The sequence below is a fragment of the Nothoprocta perdicaria genome, unplaced genomic scaffold (assembly GCF_003342845.1).
Source record: "Nothoprocta perdicaria isolate Ctin4 unplaced genomic scaffold, notPer1 scaffold_7, whole genome shotgun sequence".
Classification (NCBI taxonomy): domain Eukaryota; kingdom Metazoa; phylum Chordata; class Aves; order Tinamiformes; family Tinamidae; genus Nothoprocta; species Nothoprocta perdicaria.
In genome coordinates, this window is record NW_020455976.1 from 6,685,121 (window position 1) to 6,709,693 (window position 24,573).

Here is a 24,573-nt window from a genome sequence, read left to right on the forward strand (position 1 = left end):
AAAATAAAAGCTCTGCGAGCTGTGCTCTGCTTTTCTTCCCCTCAGCATCACTGACTCTTCTGATTCCAGAGGCTTTGCCCAGGCCTCTATCATTGCAGACAGGAGTGGGTACAAAGCGGAGACTAAAAGTAACTTCCCAGTCAATATTATTACTAGATCTGTCCTCACTGGCTAATACTACTGTAGGTTTAGAAAAGCTCTTTAAAGAAACATTTAAGGAGCGTGTGTATCATGTCTCCATAGCTCTGCATCATTTGTGATTTAGCAGCAGTCGGGATATAGGACTGCTCGCTTCTTTAGCTAACTGCCTGGCTCCATTTAACATTGCGAAGAGAGAACTAAAAACATTTCCGTCCAATTTTATTACTTAGTCCAGTTCAACCCTAACCAACACTACTGTAAATGTGGATTAAATCACATGAAGGGAGTTGACCAAAACCTATGTTTGCATAAACTTTTCTCAAGTTAAAATAATCCCTCTAATATCAGAGGCGACAGAAGGGGGAAGCCAGGGGTCTTTCTAAAAATAAGCAAAAGCCTAGACGTTAAATCCACATTGGTGTAAATCTTAACTACCACTAACATGAATTATTGACATTTTCTTTTGAACAAATCACTAACATCTATTAAATGATTGCAATTTAGGAACCTTATTTTTTTTCATGTGAAGAATGTTCAATAAAAATTGCCAAGCCCAGTATTAGTGTATGTCATCGGTGCTTTCCCTTGCATGCAAAAATTGATCTTTTTTTTTTTTTTACTTGCTGCAATTCTACAAGATAATGCAGAACCTGCTTGGGTTCAAAAACACATTCTCAGGTACAATCATGCATTTGCTTCGTGCTCATTGGAACTGGACTAACTGAACTAACAAGTTGACAAATTATTTACCCATTTCTTATTATCCAGCCAGATGGAATAGTTGGAAGGAAAATAATTCTCAGTGTTTCAGGTTTTGACAGCTACTGATTAAGGGCCAAACCCACTAGCTGACATGGGAACAGTTTACATGGACAGAACTTGAACTTTCAAACAGCTGCCCCTCATTTTTTTTACAGGGAGATGTGAGCTGTGATCGACCTCCTTACAACGACAACGACAATCATGAAATGATTTGCTGAACACAAATACAGAAATGGCCTTCTGTTACTGAAGCTACTTTAAAAGCTGAAATTCAGCATCATTTTCTGCTGCTTTGTGGTCTGTAAGCACTAGTTCAGAAGGAAAAAAAAGCCAGTCTGAAAGCCTACAAACACAGAGCCACCTTCCTGAAGAAGGAAACGTTGCACCTCTGTTCCACACAAGCATGGGACGGCTCTCACCTCTGTGCAAGGCACACGGTTGCTGCTTGCACACACTATAGACACTACATATTTGCTTTTCTCTATAAAGCATAATTGTCCCAGACCCTCAGAGCATCAATTTGTGCAGTTCCAGGGACCTCAGTGGAGGATGTGGTCTGTCTCTAGCAGACCTACCAAGCTTCATGCAGAAGACAATATCCTCCTCTCAACCATTCATAGAGTCCCTTTACTGAGGTTGCAAGTGAAATCAGCAGCTCTCATCCTGCTTTTGGTTGTTGGCTGGCTAGGAGATAAACATCTCATTTCAAATAGGCCACTGAGCAGATGGTAATGACTTTTAATCACTAGCAACACGAGACAAATCTCAAATAACGCCCTCGAGATGAACAGTTTGATACATCATTCTCCCATTTTGAATGCTGATAGCACTGCCCTATAAAAAAGAGAATATGTGATTTACGTACATATATACTTCTTGCTGCGCCACTAAAATACTGATGGTCACTGACAGCTTTTTGAGCCATTATCCAATGGCCACTGAAGTCAAAGCAATGTTTCTTCTTCCTTTCTAGGTCTTCAACTAGTCCATCTGCTGCAGCAATGACGTGATGGTTCTTAGCTGTTGAAACAGAAGTTTGTGAGACCTGCAAAAATTTGCTGATCATTACTTAAAATGAGAGCGTGGGGTAGTTTCTTTAGTCAGCTGAAAACGTTGTGCTTAAATGCAAACAAATGAGCTTTTGCAATTTGTGAAAGCAATAGTGAGGGTCAGACACCAACTTTCAGCTTATGCTGAAATTATTGCAGACAAATCACAAATCTCTATCTCGGTCACTTCCTAAAAGGCAATCCGGGGAAGTTTCTCATAGGCCTTGTCTGCTGCTGCACGACTGAAAAACCTGAGGTGTTCTTTATATTAATGACTTCTTTAGGCTGATGGTGGTTTTGACTCATTTTGACCTAATCTCTCTCTGATCCTTCGTAATGTTTTCAGAGCAGTCTGGTGACCTAAAGATGGTGCTGGGCAAGACCGTGTGACAGGTCATTTCAATCCTTTCATGGGAATCTCCTTTGCAGGAAGCTTGGTAGACTATTTCTTAATAGTAATGCGTACAGCTTTGCTTGAGCTTTCTGACAGGGCAATCTGTTTTTAAGTTCTTTTTTCTGCGGGGAATTTGTGAGAACAGTTTTCCAACGGTTAGGTTAGCCTGACTAACCCAGACCTGCAACAGAAACTCCATGGTTTCTGGAGTTCTGCTTCACCAAGTGAAGCAAGTATATAATTAAAATCCTATCTCTTCCTAGCAGTGAATAACTAAAATGAAGGAAACAGGACTTCCTGCCTTTCTCAAGTGTAGGTTGGACAGATGCCTTGGGAGGGTTGTGAGGGAAATTGGTGTATACGTGTCAGGCCTGAGGAGGAGAAGCCACGTCTGCTGTGATCTGTGTGTGTGACCAGGGCGCCGGGACATCTGGAAGATGTCTGTGAGGGGACGACCCAAGGTGCAATGAGGAATGACCCAACGGCTGCGGGAACAGCAGCTCCCCCAGAAGCATAGGACAAAGCGGCGTTTGTGCTGTGCACAGGCCACAAAACCGCCACCCGCAGACACGATGTTTGGGGAGTTAAGCAGCCATCCTTCCCTAAGATGACACAAATCTCAAATCCTGCATGGTATTCTGTCAGACTGTCCTTACAGTGCTGAAGGGAGCATGGCAAGGGGCTCCCCACAACGGCCCCCGCCTGCTCTCTGACTGATCCCCTCCAGCTGCTAAGGCAGGAGCTAAGGACTTTTATCCAAGGCCCTGGCCTAACCCCGCGGGTGCGGAGCTTCCTCCGCAGCTTCGCGCGGAGGCCCCGCTCCCCGGACTACGTTTCCCAGCGGCGCCCGGCGGGGGCGGGTCGAGGCGGGGCGGCCCGCACCGCCCGCCGCAGCATGGCGGGCCCCGAGCGGGCGGCTGCCGAGCGGGCCGACAGGCTCTTCGCGCTGAGCGGCCTCTTCGCCGTCTACAAGCCCAAGGGCCCCACCTCGGCCGCGCTGCTCAACCGCCTCAAGGAGCGGCTGGCGTCGCTCACGCCCGAGGCCTTCACGCTGGACGCGGCGCTCAAGGGCAAGCAGCGCATGAACAAGCAGAACTTCCTGCAGGCGCAGGCGGCCGCGGGGCTGCGCGGGCCGCCGGCCATGGCGGGCTCGGAGCGAGGTCCCCGGCGGCCGCGGGCTCCGCCGCCTCCGAGCAGCTCGGTTTCAGCTCGGCTGCGCTTTGCTGCAGCAGCGAGTGGGAAAACTCCGTGCTTCAGCCCTGTGGGAGTCCGGGGTGGGGTATGCCGTGGGTGTTTTCCTTTCCTTCTGGAATAAAGGAAGCTTGAGCTGCCTGGTATCAGGCAAAACTGAGTTTAGTCATCGCACGCATGCGGCGGCCTGCGCTCTTGGTCATGGGCTTGGGACCTTGGCCATCGCATAGGGCTTGGGGTGGTGGGACCCTTGGACAGCACAGAAGCGGCTGTGAAGGAACTCGGCTCATCCCATGGTTTTTGAGGGGCTGCCTGTCCGCAGATGTGCTTGGCCATCGCGTGCAGCCGTCGCTCTCGCTCGGTACAGCCGCTCCTGTGCTACCAGTTTGTGCCCTAAGTGGTTTCTTCTCATCTCTCCTGGCAATATGGAAATACATGTTATTTTTTTCCTGTGCTCTAAGGTCAGCCTGTAATGCCTCTTCCACTTCTATTTGCAGAAGCTGGCGTGCAAGCAAACAAGAACAAGAGAAAGAAGCAAATCTTGAAAATTGGGCATGGTGGAACTTTGGACAGTGCAGCTACAGGAGTTTTGGGTAATGGAAAATATAAATGCAGTCCTAGGGAGGTGACTTCAGTGAACAATTTCATGCCTGCATGAGATGAGAGGTGGAGGAGTGACTTGGGATGTGCATGGCAGGCTGCGTGGTCTGGGGGTGAAGAAGGATAACTAGGGAAGAGAAGGAGTCGGAATAAGCTTCCCTTATGTATGCTTTAACGCAAATATGACACATAGCTGAATAGCAGGAGTGTTTTCCTCCACTTCTTCAAGCTGTGGGTTATCTACATGAAGAAGTAGAATATTGTGTAATGAGTCATTCTGACTTCTAAAGTGTCTCAGAAACTGATGATTGTGTTTAGTTAATTCTGGGATTTTTGAGAGCCTTTTGGGATTATCATAGCTTCAAAATGAAAGATGAGTAAAACCAGTTAAGCTGTTGTGTTTTGGGGGATCAACAAGGAAGCAGAAGTGAAAGCTATCCTGTCTAGTAAAGAAGAGTAATGAAAGACGATCTATGCTATGTTTTTTTTTTTTTTTTTTTGGAGTGATTTGTCACACTCCTTTCTTCTTAAAGAACAGGATGTATCAATTTTTTGATTTGAAAAAAACAGCTCTTGGCCTGGATTATGTCTGTATCACACCTTGTCACTGATAGTTTTGTTGATGAGTAACTTAAAAACTTAGGTTTGCTTTAATCCTAGTGTTGTTGCTCTCTTACTGAAAGAAATCAGCTTTTTTTGTTGTTGTTGTTAATGAAGGTTTTTTGTGTGTGTGGCTTTTTTTTTTTTTTTNTTTTTTTTTTTTTTTTCTTTTTTTTTTTTTGGTACTGGGAGACAACAGGTGCAAGCATAAATATGCACCGGGAGCAGATCCACTGAGCTTTGCTGTATTGACTTCTCAAGCAGAGCAGTCCTCCAAAGGAGGGTTGTTTGCTGAGGCTGGTGCTAGCAGAGGCACATGTGCTGGTAATTGTCTTTCCCTGCCACCTGTTAATTTTGCAGCCTGTAACCTTTGCGGGCTAAAAGTACTAACTCTTCCAATTTCCTGAGCTGTGTTGCTCACCAGAGGATACTGTGTATTGCTGAAGTGAACATTTTCCTTTTCCACAGATGTTCCCATTGAACATGCTAGTATTCACTGTGGGAAGTCAACAGCATTGATCCGGAGGAAAAGAAAAATCATTCATGCTTTTTAATTGCTTTTCCTGCTGTTTTCTGATATCTAGTGGTCTCCAAGGCCAGCCCCTGTGGTATGAGAAAAAGGACACGAGGTTGGTGTGCTTGGTAGAGACAGAAAAGTGCATCACCTTAATATGCTATGGATCGATCCAAAAAGGCACAGGATGTTTCATTTCACTGCCATACAAAACACAGAAAAATCAATGATCACTAGATTGGAAAGGATGAAATAGGAGAGGAGCGGGAAGGGGACTGTACTCAAATTTCCAAGGGCTCAAATAAAGCAATGAGGAGGGAGGGGAAGCCTTAATAAAAGAAGCTATTTAGGAAATGCGTGTGCTGCTGCTTAGCATGCAGTCGTGGGACAGGAAGCTTTCTTTTTTTTTTTTTTTTTTTTCCTCCATGCACAGTAGCATAATAAAAATACCCATTTGTTGAAAGTGTCTCTTCATTCTTTCTTGATCCTTCCTCCTGTTTCCCAAACTTCATGTGTTACAATTATATATGCAAAATGTAACTTTGTTCATGCAATCTGTTTAATAACAAGTCTTGATAGTGTGGAATCTGCAAATAACTGGCCAGTGTTTTTTATTCAGAAGATACCCAAGTATCTTCCTCTTCCTACTTGCAGCACGAATAGATGAGGAGGGACCCTGGAGATGGAGGTTGGGGCCCTGTGACAGGCCGGGTTTGGAGGGCAGGTGATGACCCTGTCACCATCAGATCTGAGCAGTGACATCCCTTGTCTTTACCCACCTATAGCCTCCGTTGTGTTTGGGAAGTGGTGGGAGTTGGATAGCAGAAGCAAGGAATAGGTCAAGTCTGAATGAACTTCTTTTAGTATCAACTTAGGAGTGTGGCTCTAGCTTAGTAATTCAAATTACACACCAAGAAACACATTGTAAATATTTCCATTTCTTTGTAGTATAGCAGTAATGAGCTATGTCTCCTTAAGGGGAAAAAAAAAAAGTGAAGAAATATCTAAATAGAAGCTAGGGGTAAAGTTTTTGATCATGTTTTTGCAGTGAGCACACAGCTGTAATGTGTGTGCTACCTTATAAAAGGAAGATTGGAGAATTTTGTTTTCCATGCTGGGAGTCCTCTGCCCCAGGAAATTATAAACCATTTATTAAAAGGCAGACGTGGGTGTGTGATGGCAGCTCCTTTGAAACTGAAGTAGCGGGTATGTAAACCTAGCAGAAAATGCCATTCAAGAAGCAGTTCAGACACTGGCAAATTAGAAGTGTAAAAATTCAATTAAACCATGTGTTCCCTACAGTCTAGCAAGGTTAGTTTATATCTCCTTTCGGTACACAAGCTAAGGGGAAATTGCAAGCATCTTGTTCATAAAAGCTTTCAGTGTCTCTTTAAAATGATTCTATTGAATCTCTTGACACTCCAGCAAGTTTCAGCTCACCGTTTATGTTGAAGTGTCAGTGATGTCATCCGGCTGCAAGGAAAGTGCTCGACCATGGAGTTTCATTTGTGAATTTACCTCCTTTTACCTCCTTTTCTCAGCCTCGTTGCTGCCCTTTATTAACTGTGGAATAGGACAAGAACAGGCTGAGCTAAAGATGCACAGCAGAGCAAGCACAAGGACATACACGAGTGTAGAAACCCTAAGGGAACAAGGGGATAAATAATGGAAAATAAGAAAAGGTCTAGGGAGTGTTGGAGTAAAGATTAAGAAGCATTAGTGTTAAAGCACAAGTATTTGTAAAGAATAAATATGTGTAAGGAGTTATTATCTGGTTTGATGCTTCTAGTACTGTCTCCTGGTTGACACAAAGCTGATTTTCTCCTACAGGCTCCCTTATCCCCTGTAATTTTACTGAAATCAAGGGTGTGAGCTGCTAGGTATTCTATATTTTGTAAGAGAAAGTAATTTCCTTCAGAAATTCTGCAAAGATAAAGGCAACCCTGTGTCATTCCGATGGCAAAAGAATTTCAGACTGACTTCTTCATTTTTCATTGGAGCTGCATCTTTTTACTGTGTGAGGTAATGGAAAACTCTGTAATGAATTACCAGGGTGGTGATGTGTTCTCACAAATGTGTGTGGTGACAGGGTATCTGGCTTTTCATTGTTTCCCTTGTTTCTCCTTCTGTTGTCATTATTTTTCTGATTGTCGTATGTGGAAGAAATCAATGGAAAAAATAATTCAAGGAAAACATCTTGTTGTGAAATGTTTTTAAAGTCTTTTTTCCTGCTTTGTATTTGAAAAGCTGGCTGTTGCTTTGCTGAATACTGATTTAAGATCAAAAAGAAATGATCTGTGCATACATATTAATAGGACTGTTTGATTGGAAAAGATGTTTGCTGGAGATAGTGGAGCCTAATGATTCTTGGGCTTCCTTGCCATGACCCTGATAAACTGTTTCATTATGTTATCTTTGCTGTGTTAACTCTAGGCCACTAATAACCTTTAAATGGGTGCTATTTAGTTAGAGTGAAGGCTGGATTTGTTACTGGGAGCCAAAGCCTTCATCACACGGGAGACAGGGTTAATTGTACTATGCATTTCTTTGCAGATTAAAATACAAATAAATCTCTGGGTGAAATTAAAGCATTTTAACAATAGGTGAAGATTATTTGTCTTTAGACTTTTGTTTTTGTTTTGCTAATCCCATGTTTTTTGAGTATCAAATGCATCCTTCTCATAAGCATTGACTCTTCCAATGCTAACAGCCCATGCTTCTGACTAGCATAATGTTTAGTGGTGATTGGTGTTGAATGAGAGCTCTGTGAGGATGGTTTTGAGGGGGAATCCTATGACACTTCTCTCTCTGTCTTTGCAGTGGTTGGTATTGGAAAAGGAACAAAAATGCTGAGCACTATATTGGCAGGTTCGAAGGTAAGAAGCATTAAACTGGTTGTTCGTTTGTTTTTTCCTTTAAACAAAGAGCTGCAGCATCATATAAATATCTCAGATATTCGGCCTATTTTGTTTAAATATATTCAGGCAGAAATTTGATATTAAGACTGACTTCCAAACTGTTCTTCCCCACACACACTCAGGATTCGTAGAGAATGCTAATAAAGATCAAATTTCTATTTTATAAGAAGATTTTTTAACCCTTAAGATTTCTAGATGGTTTCACTGCTGCATTTTTCCAAAATTTATTCTATGTTCAGAGAATGTCAATACTAGATTCACCCAGCTGACAGCTTTCCTAACATATTTTATTCTCTCTCTTTCTCTCTTTTCCCTCCCCACCTCATTTGAGTCTAATTAGAGCCCTTAAGCTATTTCTAGGTGCTGAAGTAGTAACTTGAGGTTTGGAATCTGCTTGATAATTTCAGTTTGACTCAAAGAAAAATGTGAAAGGAAGGAATATTGCCAAAAGAAAAAGCCATAGCTGTAGAGTCTGATACAAAATTTGTTATATTTAGTGTCAATGTACTCACTAGTACATTTGCATTTGATATATAGAACCAAATTTCAGAGATATTTGAGAGCTGAAACACTATAAGCCTCTGGAGCTAGATTTACGGTGGAATTGTAAGGAGATAGATGATAAAGTGGGTCCTTAAAACCACTTCTGGACACTTTAGATGTCTCATATTATACAAATCATAAGTTTATCTGTGCAACCTTATAAGTATCTACATTTCTCCTATTGTCAATGGACAGATTAATTTTAATCTGCGATTATAGCAGATGGTAGGAAAAACAAATCCAATATTAGTCTTTGCAAATTCAAGCAAAAATTAGCCATTCAGCTAAAGCCACCTCTAGGTTTTCCCATCTAGTCTGACCAGTGTGCATCCCCATGTGTTGCCGGGATTCAGGGGACCAGATCCCCAAAGTATCCAGGATGCTACTGTGCTGAATCCTGCTTTCTCAGCAGCTGCTCTCCTCTTCACCCAGTGCTGTTGAAAACTTGAGAAATTTAAACAGTCTATTATTGAACTGATAATCAAAAAGCCAATTAAGCAGTAATGCACAGGAGCACTTAATCCATGATACTCTTTCTCTCTTCTGTTGGAGCTGTGTTGCTCTGTATAGGAACAGTTGGGTTCAGCAGTCTCACGACCACTAACCACTGGGAGGGAGGATTCTTCTGTCCCTGAATTATTCTATTCCTTAATGCTTCCATGTGTCATCTCCTGTTTCTTCTTCTGAGGTTTTCACAAGGAAACTGCTCAAAGCAGCCAGGCTGGAAGAGTCCAGCTCTTGAGGTGAAGTTTCCAGCCCTCATTAGGGAAAGATTCTTTTTTAGCACTTAATTACTTGTGAAGTGCTAACCTCTCCCACCTGCCATCTCTCTTTTCAGACCTTTTCAATTAAAGAAAGGCATGGAGCTAAACTGAGAAATTGTAGCTGAACATATGAAAGCAATTCAGAGTTGCTGAAAACCAACACAGGTTGGTTTTCACAGTGGAAGTAGATGTGAGGGAGGAAGCAGCTCCAATCCTTTCTGCTGAGGAGAGTAGGCACAAGCTCCATGGAGGCTTTACTGTGCGATCAGGTAGGCCCTGTGAGCCAGGTCTGGTCCAATTTTGTGTCCAGGTAGCTCAGGAAGGCCGCTCAGCTGCTGCTGAGGGACAAGGGGTGGGAACACAGAGGAGGAACTGGCAGAAGGGAGGCACCCCAGTGACACCCGCCAGCTCTTGTGTGACTTGGGATCGATAGAGGCCCCGAGGGGAACACAGGGTTCAGGGAGGTGAGCAGAGGCCCCCGGGCTCCTTCTCCACGGCTGTCAGTGTCCTCTGACACTTCGCTGTGGGCAAGGAGGTTTATGTGTCCGTGTCGGATGGTGCGGCAGTCCTGAGCTTCCCTTTGGAGCATGTCTGTCCCTGCTTTCCCCTCCTGTATTTATACTTTGATACATTAGGGGTGCAATAATCTGAGAGGCTTGAATGTATAAAATATTTGCCTTTGGTTTTGCTTCTTTTGGACCACACTGACATCAAAAGCTTGTAGTGTAAGATCTGATGTTAAGTCCATGACTGCCTAAATCACATTGAATAATAGTCTCTTACATCTCATGAAGCATGCTAGGAATTCTAGACTCTTATTTCATCTTTTTACCACTGTGGCTGATGGAGTGTATACTAAAGGGCGTGATGTTTTTCCTGTGTTGTTTGCTCTAAAGATTTGGGTGAACTGGATGAGCTTCTCTAGTTAGAATCTACTTTTTGATTATGGGAGTGTATTTTGCAAAGAAGCAGTTCAGTCTATCGTTGCTGGCAGTGGAGAGCTGCTGAGTGGCAAAACGTATGTTACTGCAGTAAACTCCATATGGTGGCTCTGCCAGAGTTTGGACTGTTCTGCATTTTTTTCCAAACGTTGTGTGAAACTTTTCTGACTCTGTGTGGCAGCTCTGAACATTATCACTTGATTTGCGGCTCAAAAACATTTTACAGGGATTTTACTCTTTTGCAGTAAGTCTGATTCTCTGCTGGTGCTCTGTGGGCTTGACCTGTTTATGGATTAACTCAAAACAAATAGAATTTGCAGCCAAGGGAAATACCTACTTACTGTTCTAAATGTCTCATGGAATTCTTAATGTTTATCCAGAAATTAAAATATGTGTGAGCTGGCTTAGGTTTTGTTTGTTTGCATTATTGTGCTTCAAGTGCACCAAGCAAGGGGGAGAGTCTTGTTGGAGCTGGAATGTAAATGCTGAGCGTTTAGGATGAGCTCTTTCGTGCAGTCTGAGATTTTGTGCTTGGACTTCTTGCACTGCATTATTTAGAGGGAGATTTCTGTTTCCTTGTGCCTGCAAAATAAGGATAGTAGAATATTTCCTGGTTCACCAGTAAAATGAGTATGAGGAGGGCACTCCAATATTTATCATGATAAATTGCTTCTGAAGGCCTCAGGCTCATGGGTGGGCTATGCTGTCTGAAGCACAATGTAGAAGTGATGCTTCCAGGGAAATGAGTTAGGCTGCTGGCTGGTAGCAGTTTCCAAAGTGATAATCTTGTTTTCAAACCTCTTATCTGCCAGAATGTTCTGTAATATAGAGACTAGGAGGGGAAAGATCAGGGACTCTGTGGAGAAGGAGAAAGGGAAAGCAGTAAGCAAGAAAGTTCTTTATCGTTCCAATACTTTCCATGGGGAGGAGGTGTCTTCCAGCACATACAGCCTTTACTTTAATGTGGGGTAAGACAATCTAATTGAAACTTTCAGACTTTACTTTCATATTTAATTTTCATTTTTTTCAGTGAGGCGACATCTGGGTTTACTCCAAGAGAGTTTCATTTGAGTGTGAATGAAACCAGAACTCGGTCGCCCCAATCTGTGCTCAAAGTCACTGGCTGTGATGTGCACAGAGCTGGGATGTTTTGTGTTTCTTTGAGGTTCACCTTCTAGTCACAATCTGCTTTTACTCTGAAGCCCAGAAGCTTGGTGGCTTCTGAGGGACTGTCTGAGTATTTGCAGTGTTTGCACAACCTTAGGCAGGGACTCATTAAAATGGAAAATCGGATCTTGCAAGTTGTGGCTTCTCCAGAGCAAAGCACTGACAGAAAGAACTTCCACTTGATCAAATAAAATCCATAAGTGACCTGGTATGTGACAACTTAGATTCATTAAAACTGAGGGGAGGGGGGAAAAAAAAAAAGTTCATTTGATTCCTGAATGGGAAAGGGGAGTAGTTCAGTGATCAGGTCTCAACTTGCTGAAGTTACAGCTATATCCCATGGAAATAGGGTGTCCATCAGAAGTAATTGGTTCAACATTACTTATTACCATGAGAATTTGTAACAGACCTTTACATTCTTTGTTGTAGCTCTAGGGTGTTGACACCAGTTGATGCAGAAATAGGTGGCCAGAAAGAAGATTATTTCTTTACCTTGGTGATTTGTGAATGTTGTGATTATCTTATTCTAAGAGATTGGCCTTTAAATTATATTGCTTAACTTCTCAAGCAAAAGGGTTGTGAGCTTTCTCCAGCAATTCATTTATTTTAATTTTAAGTCCTTAGTTTCTGTCTTTTAGCAGTGAGCTCATGGGATTAATAATGCATTAAAACTAAAATCTACTGTCTCTTTTAAGGAGCAGAAGCCATGAAGTCTTTCCTTGTGACTTTGTTTATAGCCTCTTAAACACCACCCATACCCACTTTGGTATCCAGTCATGCAACTGAGTTCCTTCTAAAGCCTTTTCCTTAGTAGAAGCTCTAATAGATGTATTTCCTCTATTTATTCATCTTCAGGAAGTTTGTAAGAGCTCTGTATCTCTGAGAACTCTCTTCCTCTCCCAGGTTTATTTAACATTAGCCAAGTATTTAGAAATAGTTAGAGAACATTTGTATGTCTTTGCATTAATGTGCACATATGGTGGTATACATGGTATTTCATGGGGAAATCCTATTTTTTAAACTTTCCATTTTGGTTTTAAAATGGATTTTAAAAGCATTTCTTTTTTTCTGCTTCTGTTCATATATTTGAATTGTGAGTGCAAGAAAACTGAAGCCTTGACTATCTTGTTGAAGGGATCATTGTGGTGTGTGCTGTCTTCGTATTTTTTTTCTACAGTATCAGCAACTGAACTCTAACTTTGTATTCTTTTGGAGCTGCTAGGAGCCAAACTACTTATTTATAGAGTGCATAGCAATGTGTTCTGTTTTCTTTATCAGATTCTGAGACTTTTAAACATTCTCGTGGCATGGTAAGGTGTGTGGGTAGTGGAAACACTTACTGGACTAACTGGAGTAGTATGAAAAATTAGATGGGCTTTGAAAGACCTTTCTTGGGTCTAAAGTAGAAGTCAGTGATTTTAAAAGCAAATGTAACTTCAGATTTGTTTAAAGCTTAGTGAAGTATTTAGACCACTTCTGAAGGAAGAGTGTGAAATACTTGTGAAGGCAGAATACTAACCATTATGGGTAGACAGGTTGGAATAACAGGTAAGATGAAGGTAATGGGTGAAGTTTTATTACCTGCGTAAATGAAACAGAGCAAGAAAACAGTGCATTTTATGAGGGGTAACTGGGTTCATAACTTTGCTGACCAGGCTTCAAGTCACAAGGCAGGCAGAGTTGCTGTTGCCTCCTGGTGATTCTTCAGTTCCCATCTTTCACCTATGTTTTCAGTTGGGCTTTTGCTTCCACATAATAGTACTATCATATCTGACTGCCTTGAAGGAGGAATGCAACTAAAACTCCATGGTTTTCTCTTTAGCATCTTCTCTAAGGAAGTTTTCAACTGCAAGGTCTTGTTTGTCACCTCTCTTTTGGGAGCAGTGAGGGGGAAGTCTTTGTTTTTTTCTCTCCTCCATTCTCACCTATTTGCTTATGGTCCCATCCACAATTAGGAAGGATCTGACTGATTTTTTTTTCCTCTCTATTTGTATTGAGATGGGAGAGTTAGGAAAAAACAGGCAATGCAATTCATGACTCCTTTTAAGCAAAATGGTGTGTTGTTACACAAAACTTCATTACTTTGCCTGTGTACATGCTCAGAGAAATTATTGTTTCCCTTACCAAGGAAGTTGGGAAGGAAAAGAAAGAGATAAACTTATCTTCTAAGGGAAAGGGAGCCTGATAGACTATGCAGTGTGCAGTGACATGGGGGGGTTAGAGTGAGCTAAGATTTATAGTGTGCCATAAATCCAGTATATCTATTGAGTCCATGTTTTTCCGAACCCTGTGGAATTACGAATTTTAGTCCACAGGCTTGTTTTGAATGGTGTTTTATAAGTTTCCCTTGAGGAACAGGACTGACAGATTGGAGATGGAGTCATTGTTTTTTTGAGAGATGTTAATCAACAGGCAAATGGATGTGCTTCAGCCTTTGCAGATACTCCTAGCATATAGAGATTGCTTAATTTCATCCATTATTAACCATTTGGTGCACTCAATGAAGTAGATAACATTCCTGAAATACACCTAAAGGACAGAGGTTTTGACCCTTCTGTTGTGTGGTCTTTGTTACAGTATATGTGTGGAAAAAATAAGATCTTGCATGAAATGTGTTACTTCTCTCTATAAAACTTGCCATAGTTATTTTTGTAATCCATAACAGCTATATCCAAGTGCCTACCACCCTGATACAGTCTGCAGAGTCCTGGGAAAGCTTTTGCAGAACTAAACTTTCTGTTATAATTCTGAGACCTCTTTCTTGAGCAGCAGTAGCTGGTTTGGAGATTGTCACTGTTTATATGAAGGTAGTGTTGTTTTTTTTATCCTGCCCACATTACATTATTGACTGTGAATTTCTTTCTCCCTGAACATTTCAAGATAACCACCAGAAATCAATGTCAATTTGTGAAAATACAGTGTCTCTTCCCCCTCCCTCTTATTTCTTTGTCATGAGGAAAAGGTTTATGTAAAAGGAATGCTGGGAAATTGCATGAATTATGTCATTTTAATGTGCACTGAGGATGTGTGAAAGGTGTTACCAAAACTTGAAGTGGTGTCTGTGCAAACAAGATGCACTGAGAGGACGTTAAACCTAAACAGTGAAAAATGCAGAAATTGGGAAGGGCCAACAGTGGGAGATGGATTCGTGGTTGTCTTGTTCTTAAATTTGTACATAGGTTCTCGCCTTCAAGTTCACATAGTGCTCACGTTAGAACATGTCATGCTTATTTTTAGTCTAATTTTTCTTAACAATTAAATTGTAAAAGCAGAGAGGCTGGTAAGAATATTTAGCTTTTTTCCTTCTCTACCCAATACCTAGCAAAGCTGTAGAAGAAATGCAGTTAAATACGGCAGATGGGAACCTCCTTGCTGCAGTACCATTAGTAAGCTGGTTTAATATGCTGTGTATTGCTCAAGAGTTCCATGCTAACCCCAGAGGCCTAATCTATTAATAGCTTTTCTTTATGCTCTATTAATATTAAGGATTTTTTTTTTTAAAAAAAATAAGTATTGAAAATCTTGAGGAAACTGCACTTATTGTGCTGAATTAGCTCTTTTCTCTGAAAATGCAGACTATTTTAAGTGTAGTCTACTAAGATTTCTCTGCTCTTCCATTGATGAGGTCAGTGTCTCCCTTTCTTTCTCTTGACCTTTCTATAATTGTATATGTCTGTGCTACATACACAGTTCTCTTGCACTGCATTAAAGAAAAAAAAATCAAGGCTGCAGCACTGTGAGGTGTTGGGTTTTTTTTCCCTAAAATAATTCCACACACATGGGTGCACATAGATGCCAACTGATTGAAGCTGTAGAGGAAATAACCAACCTGAGAGATTTTGGGGAGTGCAATAGGCTTCTGCAGAAGGCAGATGTCCTCCAGGTTGAATAAAGAGACTTTATGAGATGAAGAGATGTGATTTTCTTTTTCTTTTTCTTTTTTTTTCTTTTTTTTTTCCCCCTTCTCCCTTCTCCTTTCTTCCCCTCCCAGCAACAGCAAAATTTGATGTACCTGCAGGTAGTTACCTGCTACCTTTAGTTCCTCTCTGAAAGCTTCTCTTACTTCCAGTTAAACTGTCTTGTGGGCTTTCCTGTGACAGGTCCTCCTTGGCATCGAAAATCTAGTCACCTTGTGTGTTTGAACCTTTAAATAAGAGGGCAGAAAATCCTGTTACTCCTAGAGATCAGATAGTTCTTCAGCAATGACAGGACAATTACAACATCTAGCAGTAAATAAAATTCAGTGCAGAGTTAGCACAAAGTCAGCTTTTTCTCTTAGGGCAAAAAATGAGTTGTGGAGAGGAGAAGTTGTAATGTTTCTTTATATTAAAAGGACATGCCTAGGGTTTGTTAATTTTTAACTTTATTATAAAATACTCCTTTCCCACCCTTAATTTACAATGTTCAAATTGGCTTCTTTGTAACCTGCTTTTAAGAGATCAGGGCTCTTTGCCTTAAATCTATTAGAATCTGCTTAGTGGGATCACTTCCTTTTGGAGAATGCTTTAGAGAATACCCTCTCTCCCAGCTCATTTGTCTTCTTGATCTACTTTTGCTTTGGTGCATCATGAGGCCACTGGAGCCCATTAGTAGCTGCTAATGTTCTGCAAGAGCAAATAGGAGAAGTTACATAAATATGAAATCCAGAGTAAGCCAGTTGTGCTTTAGAAAGCTCTGTCCTCATGCTGAGTGTCCACTTAAAGCCAGGTTTAAGGGCAGTTCATGATTTGGATGTCCCAGGAACCCATAGGATCACAGGCTGCGCCAGCCTCCTGTGCCTCCGTTCTTGCAGGATCCCTGGAGAATTTTGCTGCTTTTTGTATTTCCTCAAGCTTATCAGGGACTCGCAGGCGTTGGTTTACATAAGTTGGCTTTCTGTTTCTGTCAGGTGCGGTTTCTTTTGACTTTCAATCTCTTGCACAGGGGGCCATGGCCTTTATTTTCTTTTACACTTCTGTGTTCATTTGCTGCTGCGATTAGGAAATGGGTCATCCTTAGATGAACTGTTATGAACTGCCTCTTCCAGAGGCCTTGTTTTTCTGGGAAATTCTTGCACTGGGAGCCATCTTACAATCCTTCTGACAGCTACTAACGACCATATTTCTTAATTACTTGCGTCTCTGGCTGGCTCTACTTAAGTGTTGCTTTTCTATGCTTGAAAAAGCTTTTAAAGATGTTATAATTCAAGATTGGGAGTCTCTGGCTTCTTTCCAAAGGAAACGTTGATATATTAACAATCAAGGCTGAGGAGCTCTGCTCCAAGGCCTGTCTGGCGCTTGTACTGCTAAGTGGTGCAGGCACCTGGCAGTCGGCCCAGGTCTTCAGCTCCTGGGGGGCTGCCGGGGTGGGTTGTGCAGCTCAAAGCTGTGCCCTGTGCAGGACCCTTCTCAGGAAAGAGCATTTTTCCTGCTGCTCTTGCACTTTTGTATATTTACATGCACACGCATTGGTAAAGTTTGTCTGTTTCTTTATTTATACACTTCCCCTCTGATCTCGGGTAGTATCAGGATTTCTATTAAATTGGACTTGAAAACAAAAGGCCATGTGGTGATCATTTCCTACAAAAACATTATTATAATAATCATGTGGTTTATTGTGGGGGAGGATTTTGACTGTGCCCCTACGGTTGAGACTGTAAAGCAGAGCTCTTCTTCCCGGGGTCTTTCAGGCTGATGAGGGTGTCCGTAGCTTGGTTCTTAAGAGGGTTCCTGCCGTCCTCTTTGCCCCTCTCCACTACTGACTTTTATGGCTCGCGTCTTTCTGGTCACACGGCTGGTAAGCTGTCTGGCTAGCAGAGCCCTTGCCCATCTTTCTATTAATGGGGAGGTTGCATCCAGCAGCTCCTTAAGACTGCACAACAGAGTCTTCATATTATCTTCTTGACAAAGTGCAGCAATTTTTTTTTTCTCTCTAAAACATCTTCTTGAGGCTCTCTTCTCATCTGCATGGATGAGAGCTGATTATCCTTGAGGGCTTTTAATCACTTTCCTGCCTTTTGTTCCACCTGCTGTAACATCAAGAGTGGCTTTGTAGATAGCAGGGATACGTAGCTGTCCCTAATGCAGGGTAGGTAGTTCTGAGGAGGTCTGTAGGCCCTCAGGGTTATACTGTTCTGGCATAAGAAGTGCAAGACTGTGCTCTGGGACCCTCGGGAAGACCATTAGAAGTCGCAATGAATGCACAAAGCTGCCGTGAGTACAAGATGTGACTAGGAACACTTGGCCCTAGCTCTTAATAGGCTGCAGCCGTGTGTTGTGGAATCCCACAGGGAAAGTGAGGTGCTGGTTTTAATCTTTAAGTGGTTTTGGTCCTGATCCCTTCAGATGAGTAGAGGGGCATGGACATAGGGAGCTGTTGGGAGAGTGACCTGCTGAGCTGCAGATACAGGAACATTTTCCTGCCTCAGTCTGGGTTTGTTAGGCCCAGACCTGCAGCACCCACTGCCTTGCTTTTTTGTTCCAGGTTATGAGTATGTTGAAGCCACTCTGGTTATGAGCAGTTGCTGTCTGTTCCTGCAGTGATTTGCAATTTGAGAGTACAGGAGGAATGCCCCGAGATGTGTTTTGTAAAACTGAAGGAAATAAATGATTGCCAGGAGAGGTCACCGAGGGCTTATTAAATGACTCAGTCCATTGGGTGCTGCCGAGGGCAGTGTGAGTTAGAGTCTAGGGAGAGGTGATGCTAAATTTTGATACAAAATAAAAATGTGATTAAATCTAGGCTGTCATCTTCTACATGCTCCAGGTCCTGCACACCAACAAAGGGGAAGTAAACCCTATTAAGTGGCTGGTGAGAATTATGATATATAATTGTAGATACCCAAGGGCACTTCAGAGGCTGATCATAAACCAACTGTAATTGTTTATTTCCCAGCCTTCTTATTACTCTGTGGATTATTGCATTTCTGGCTTGGGTCCTCTCTTGTGACTCTTTAAAGGCTTATTTCAGAAAGAGGGAATTTACTACTGTTTTTAAGGATGTTCTTTGTATGTGTTAAATAGCTCTGTCCTTTTTTATGACAGAAACAAAAGGGAAAATCATGTTTAGCACAGCATTGTGTAGCCCAGCAGTTGTTTCCATACAAACAAATGTTTTGAGGTACCCTTCTCTTGCTAGGAAGTCAAGCCTGACATGTTATTGTAACAGAACCCATCAAGCAAGATAGCCACAGCTAGATTATATATAAAATAATTCACACTGAGAGAGCATCTGCACTGCTATTTAGGAACCTCTGATTTGAAGAGATTTCAAGTTTCAAATGGGCAGTTTTGAAGTTTCAGTGGGCTGCTACAGTCATTTGGGATACTGGAATTACTAGGATCTGCTCATATGTTTCTTTTAACCTCAAGAGAAGTTGCTGAATAGTGTCTGTTTCTAGCTAGGCTATTAAATATTAAGAATTAGATCATTAAATATGTCTCAGCAAGCAGTTTTAGGATCCTAAAAGCAATAAATATACATTGAGGTTGATGTAGATATTTGTTGTGGAGCATCCTTCATCCACTTTTCCTTCTTTTCTTTTTTCCATGTATTTTAAAATATGTGAACCTAAAGGATTAATTTAAAAGAGCCTGTAGAGACAGGTTATTAGAGGGTTTAGGACCCTGCAGCATCTAGGAAAACTGAAGTATTAATATGGTAAGCAAAGGATAGAGCTATTTATTGCTTTAAAGTCTTCCATCAACTTCCTAGCCTTTTATGACTATTCCTGCTGCTTCTCTTTAATGGCAACTGCTTGAAGATCTGTGTCCAAGGGCCAGGCTGTCACACTGGGCACAGTCTAAGAATTGCCTTAGCAGTCCCGTTTTGTAGATGTAGTTTTATATGTCTACACTGCTACTATTTGAACTTCTTCATACTTGGTGAGTGTATTGGCATGACATGCTTTTATGTGGTAGTTCAGGTTTGGCTTAGTTGGGAGAAGTTTCTTTGAATCCTTAATGGGAACTAGGCATTTGGAATASYKKKGTKKTTTTTTTTTTTTTTTTTTTYTYTTTCCCAAGGTACTGAAATACTTTATGTTGAAGACCCCTGGGCTTGCTGTAGGGCTGAGTGAAATCTAGGATAGACAGCAGATCAAACTGCAGATGTTGATACCCAAAGGTATCTCCAGACCAAGCCCAAACTCGTGTTATAGAGGCAACATCATTGTCTTGGCTCCCCAGTGCCCGGGGCAGTTACTTCATGGGAAGGGCCCGGCAGTTTCATCAGACCCTTTAGAGGACTCCTTAGCGGCAGGACTCTCTAGAGCCCTGAATCAGAAGTACTCTGAGAACCTGTAGCCAGCAGCAGTGCCTCACACTGGTTGTCTTAACCTCAGCTCCTCACCGGTTCCCAGATATTGAAAACTCCTCCTTGTTTCTGCTTTAAGCTGTTGCACATTACAGCATTTCATGGCTGAGTTGTTGTTATGCTTTGCCTAGAAAGTGGATGCTTTATTTTCACGGGTGAATTTGTTCATCTATCTTTTTCTATCTAGTTTGTTTATCGCTTGTGAGGAAATAGAAGAACTGCATGGAGGCTGCTCTGTGGGCCTTGTTAAACAGTAGCGTGTGACATCCTGCAGAGACTGTGATTTTTGCCGTCCTATTTTCTTTCTTGTATTGATGCATTTGTAGTAAAATTTAGATTCTGTGTTGCCTCTTTTTGGGGTTTCTAAAATGGAAGATGTAGACCCATGTATTGCTGGATTTATTTTCTTCAGAGATCTTTATCTTATCTTTACTTTTGCATACCCAAAGTTGATGGATTATCTATTCACATAGTATTGTTCATGTTCTCATTTGAAGTTCTTGCTGTTTTGCAGCTTTTTTTTTTAAAAAAATGAGGATTTAAGTCACCCATCTGTCTTTTTCCTTCTCAGAAATACACTGCCATTGGACGACTGGGCAAAGCTACTGATACTTTAGATGCTACAGGAAAAGTAACTGAAGAAAAACCTTATGGTAATTGCAAATTGATCTATATATCTGATCTAATTTGAAAGCAGTAAGTGGTGTCCATTGTAGAAAAGAGGAAATGTTTTAAAGTCTGTGAATTATATGTAAATGTAAAATCAAATGAAAATTATTTCATCTTCAGCTTCAGTGCTCATGTAATTGGGTCCAGCTTTTTGTAATTAGGTCCAGTGCGTATGTTCATTTCTATTGAGGAAAAACAAGACAGGCACTAGGTTAGGAGAGTGAAAATAGAATTGGGCAGAACTGTATCACTCTGTATCCTTGACAGGCTGACAAATGGCTTGCTGTGTCCACTAAAATTTTCCTCTTTCTGTGTACAGTCCCATGAGTGTTCTTTTAGTGACACCCTTCAAGATCGATGGAGGAATAAAGTACTGAAGTCTTCCCTCCAGGAAGTCCTTTTAACTAGAGATTTCTCTCCATAAAATGAAGCTGCCAGAAACTATTCCCTACAAATATTCACCTACCAGCTCTTGCTCTTGCATGCAGGTTGTGTTCCAGCAACTTTAATAAATTAACTTTTCTGACCCGCAGAGCACAGTGCAAGGGTTTAGCTCTGTAGAACTAATCCCGACTGTGGCTCTGTCAGAATGGAAATTCCACAACACGTTCAGAGCTGGGTTAAAGACACTCAAGGGTATCTTAGAAACAAGGCAGACTTAATTAGGGACACAACAAAAGTATTTGCCATTTGGTTCTATCACAAGCTGGGCAAAAAGATAGTATTAAGTAACTAGTTGCTTAGCAACTCCTCTTACATGTCCTGTACTGTTTGTGATACCTGGCAGCAGGTACCTACACTGTCTTTTTATAGCTTTTTTTATGATGGAAAGGGTAGCCTGGATTGCTGTATATTTTTCCCTCATGTCCTTTCTCTTGCACTTTCCCTGGTCATGAGGTAGGCAAGTACGAGTTTCTTTTCCACCTCAACTTGATGCATTGTTGTGAGTTGTTATTTACAGAGACCTTTGTTCAGTTGCTTCTATTTCAGGATCATGTTCCTAGTCTCTCACTTTTGAAGGACTGACCATCTGCGTGGTATCAGAGTTGTTAAGAGCCCATACTTGGTTGTCATTCTCTGGCTTTTGCATAGAGCCCCCAGAAAGTGTCGTGATGTTGCTCTGCAGCACTGAGACTTCATTTTAGAATACCTATATATAAATGCAATATCTTTTTAAGTAGCCATTAACAGAATAATTTTTAATGGGGGGAGGGAACATCCCAGACGTTCTTGAAACACCAGTCCTGTTTTTTCAGTTTTGTGTTGCTTACTGCAGAGAGAATTTACAGAGTACTTTTCAGTAGCCTTTCTTTCAGTGGCAGTGCTTCTAATAGTAATTACCACCTCTGCACCATCTCTTCTACTATGATGGCATGTCTTTTGGTGAGATCATATGGCAAGCAACCTGGAGAAGTGATTTAAAACTAACCACTTCTTTTGCAGTGAATCTTCTAAAGAGAGATCAGCTACATGATCTAGCTCATCATGCAGTCTCAAGAAGAGCAGCCCTGCTATTCCCGGGGCAGTGCAGTGGGTGTGGGACACAGTTTCCTTTTGCTGAAGGTGGCTAGTGAAAGAAGTGCTTGTGGAATTGGCATTTGTGGCTTTCTATATGGGTACAAATCAGTCAGATTGGATTTTTTCATAAAAAAATAAATGGAGAACACACCTTCTTTTTTGATTGCTCCCGTTCTTCCTCATTTTCTAACAGTGCGAGAGCAAGGAGTTGGCTAGATGGTCTCAAGAGGTCCCTTTCTACCTCAACCACTCTGTGATTTCCAGTGCTCTCCAAAACAGCTTGGGTTTCTGCATGATTCTCTTGGTGACCCTCCCATCACTAATACTAATTGGTACTCGGAAGTACTGCAATAAACAGAGCAGATGTTTGAGCTGAATTTCAGCTTCCTTTTGACAGACTAGAAGGATCCTTGGAGATGCTGAGCATCTGCTCAGGAATGCAGAATCCTGCAACGGCAGCAGAATGCAGGTATGGGCCTACGTGCAGGGGAAGGGCCCAAGGACAGCTTGCAAGGTATTTCAGTCTCCTCTTGAACACCCTCACTGGATCCAGAGAGAGAAAGCGGCTGCAGAAAGTTACGTGTTAGATAATCGATAAGACAGTGTTACATTTTAGTTCTCAGCATCTCTAGATAGCAGTTTAGAAAGCAAATTATTCTGAACATGTAAGTTACTTCTGATGAAAGGATGCGTTGAAGAGGGCTGCCTGTTGTTAACTCCTCCCCATCTTTTGATCGTTTTTTGTTTGGTTGTGTCTTGGCAGAGAAATATCTTACGTTTCCCCATTAAATTAGCTTGTGGTTTCACAGTGCTCCTGGGCTATTGGCGTGGATGATAGCTTTGGAAACAGCTATGGTTTAATGCTCCTCTTGGAGAATGCCATTTAAAATCTACAGCCCTTCTGTAACTGTGCAGAGGAACACGCATTCTGAAAACCATCTCTCCCAGCTGCTTGCAGGCTAAACCCAGGCATGGAGAAGAGAATCCATGGGCATTTTCTCCAGGCCTCTGCTGATTTTGCTGAGATAGGTGTTTAATAGAGCTACTTAAATAATTAAATGTGGTTATTTCAACATCCTGCTTGTCTGTCTGCAAGTAATTTATTCTGCAGCACACCCAGTTGAGGTCAGCTGCTGGAGTTCCACAAAACTGTCACGGGTGATTCTTGTAGCCTCATATTCGCTGCTGGAATAGTTTGATAATGGGACCATGTCAATTTTGATGGAGACTTCTTGAGGCTATGTCACAACTGACACCTTTTGGAAACTTTATTAACTTTCTTTAGGCTTGTAGCGGGTAAATAGAGCAACATTTATGCATGTTGAGATGAGAAACTATGCTGAATAACATGTGTTCCAAATAGTGTGTACACAGAGCAGGGTACAGTAATTTTTTTCTAAGATAGACCAGTCCAGCTGCTGTGTTTGAGAGGGAAAAAGCAGTTGGGGGTAGGGTCAGTTACCCCAGTGGGCCAAACCTGGACTGTCCTTTTCACTGGAATTATTGTGGAACAGGGTGCCAGTTTCATAAATGCCAAGGCAGAGGCATGTTTTCAGAATTCAATGCTAGCCAGCTTGAGATATGAGATAAATGCAATTTATTCTAGATCTTAAACTCATCTGTAAATATTTGCTATGATAACACATCACACAACCTTGTTTGTTGATGGCTTAATATATCATACTTCACATCCCTCCCACCCCCTTGAGCAGAGATTGCCCATAGCATGAATGATTACCTTAGAGGCTAGATGTATCTTTTTATGTTCACCTTTATATCAGGGGAATTGGGATCAGAGCAGAACTGAACTCAGGTGTCTCATTTAATGCCTTGATACAGATGCAGTGAAAACTGGAAGGCACCCCCAAATGCCCTGCATGCTTAGATCTCACACAGCGAGTTCTCCCCAAAGCCGTGAGACCTGCAGGAGGGTGACAGGCTCACAAACACAAAGCAGACTCGGGATAACTTTTTACTCTGTGATTTTTTTGTGGCACCTTGCTGAACCACAGTAATATGCACAGCAAGATTGCCAGAGAACTGTTCAAAAAGAAGCTCTTCAGAAGAAGCTTCAGACTTGCTGCATGAAAGATTTTGACATTTCTTCTTATTTTGATGTGCGCTGTTTTCTCTCGGCACCCCTGACTGATTTATGAGCCTTGTGAGCTTGCTGTTAATGACACTTCTTGAGATAGGTGCAAGGGAGAGACAGATGGGACCGGGGACAGCATCTGCCCTTGAGGTTGCAAATTGTGCTTTGTGACAGTGAGATACCACGTTGCTGCCTTTAAAAGTTACAGTGGAAAGAAACCTTTTGCTTTTTACTTGCTGCAAGAGGTACATTTACTCCTTGGGAGCTTCAAGTAGAGGACTACTCTAAGCAGAATAACATATCACAAAAGGTCAGTAAGTCAGTTTTATGTTGCAGGGTGCTGTTGACTTCAGTAGGGTAACACTAATAGAATATAATTTATGAGAACTGTAACTAGTCGAGACATAGCTAATCATTG

The 24,573-nt window shown here is 41.8% G+C and overlaps 1 protein-coding gene across 1 annotated transcript in view; it reads left to right on the forward strand.

The window, feature by feature from the left end:
• Nucleotides 1-24,573, forward strand: part of TRUB1 (TruB pseudouridine synthase family member 1) — a 38,645-nt gene that overhangs the window by 8,870 nt on the left and 5,202 nt on the right. Inside the window, exons 2-5 of the mRNA XM_026050693.1 lie at nucleotides 3,074-3,371; nucleotides 4,029-4,130; nucleotides 8,072-8,127; nucleotides 20,448-20,529. Of these exons, the coding sequence (XP_025906478.1) occupies nucleotides 3,074-3,371; nucleotides 4,029-4,130; nucleotides 8,072-8,127; nucleotides 20,448-20,529 (538 nt within the window). The remainder of the gene's footprint in view (nucleotides 1-3,073; nucleotides 3,372-4,028; nucleotides 4,131-8,071; nucleotides 8,128-20,447; nucleotides 20,530-24,573) is intronic.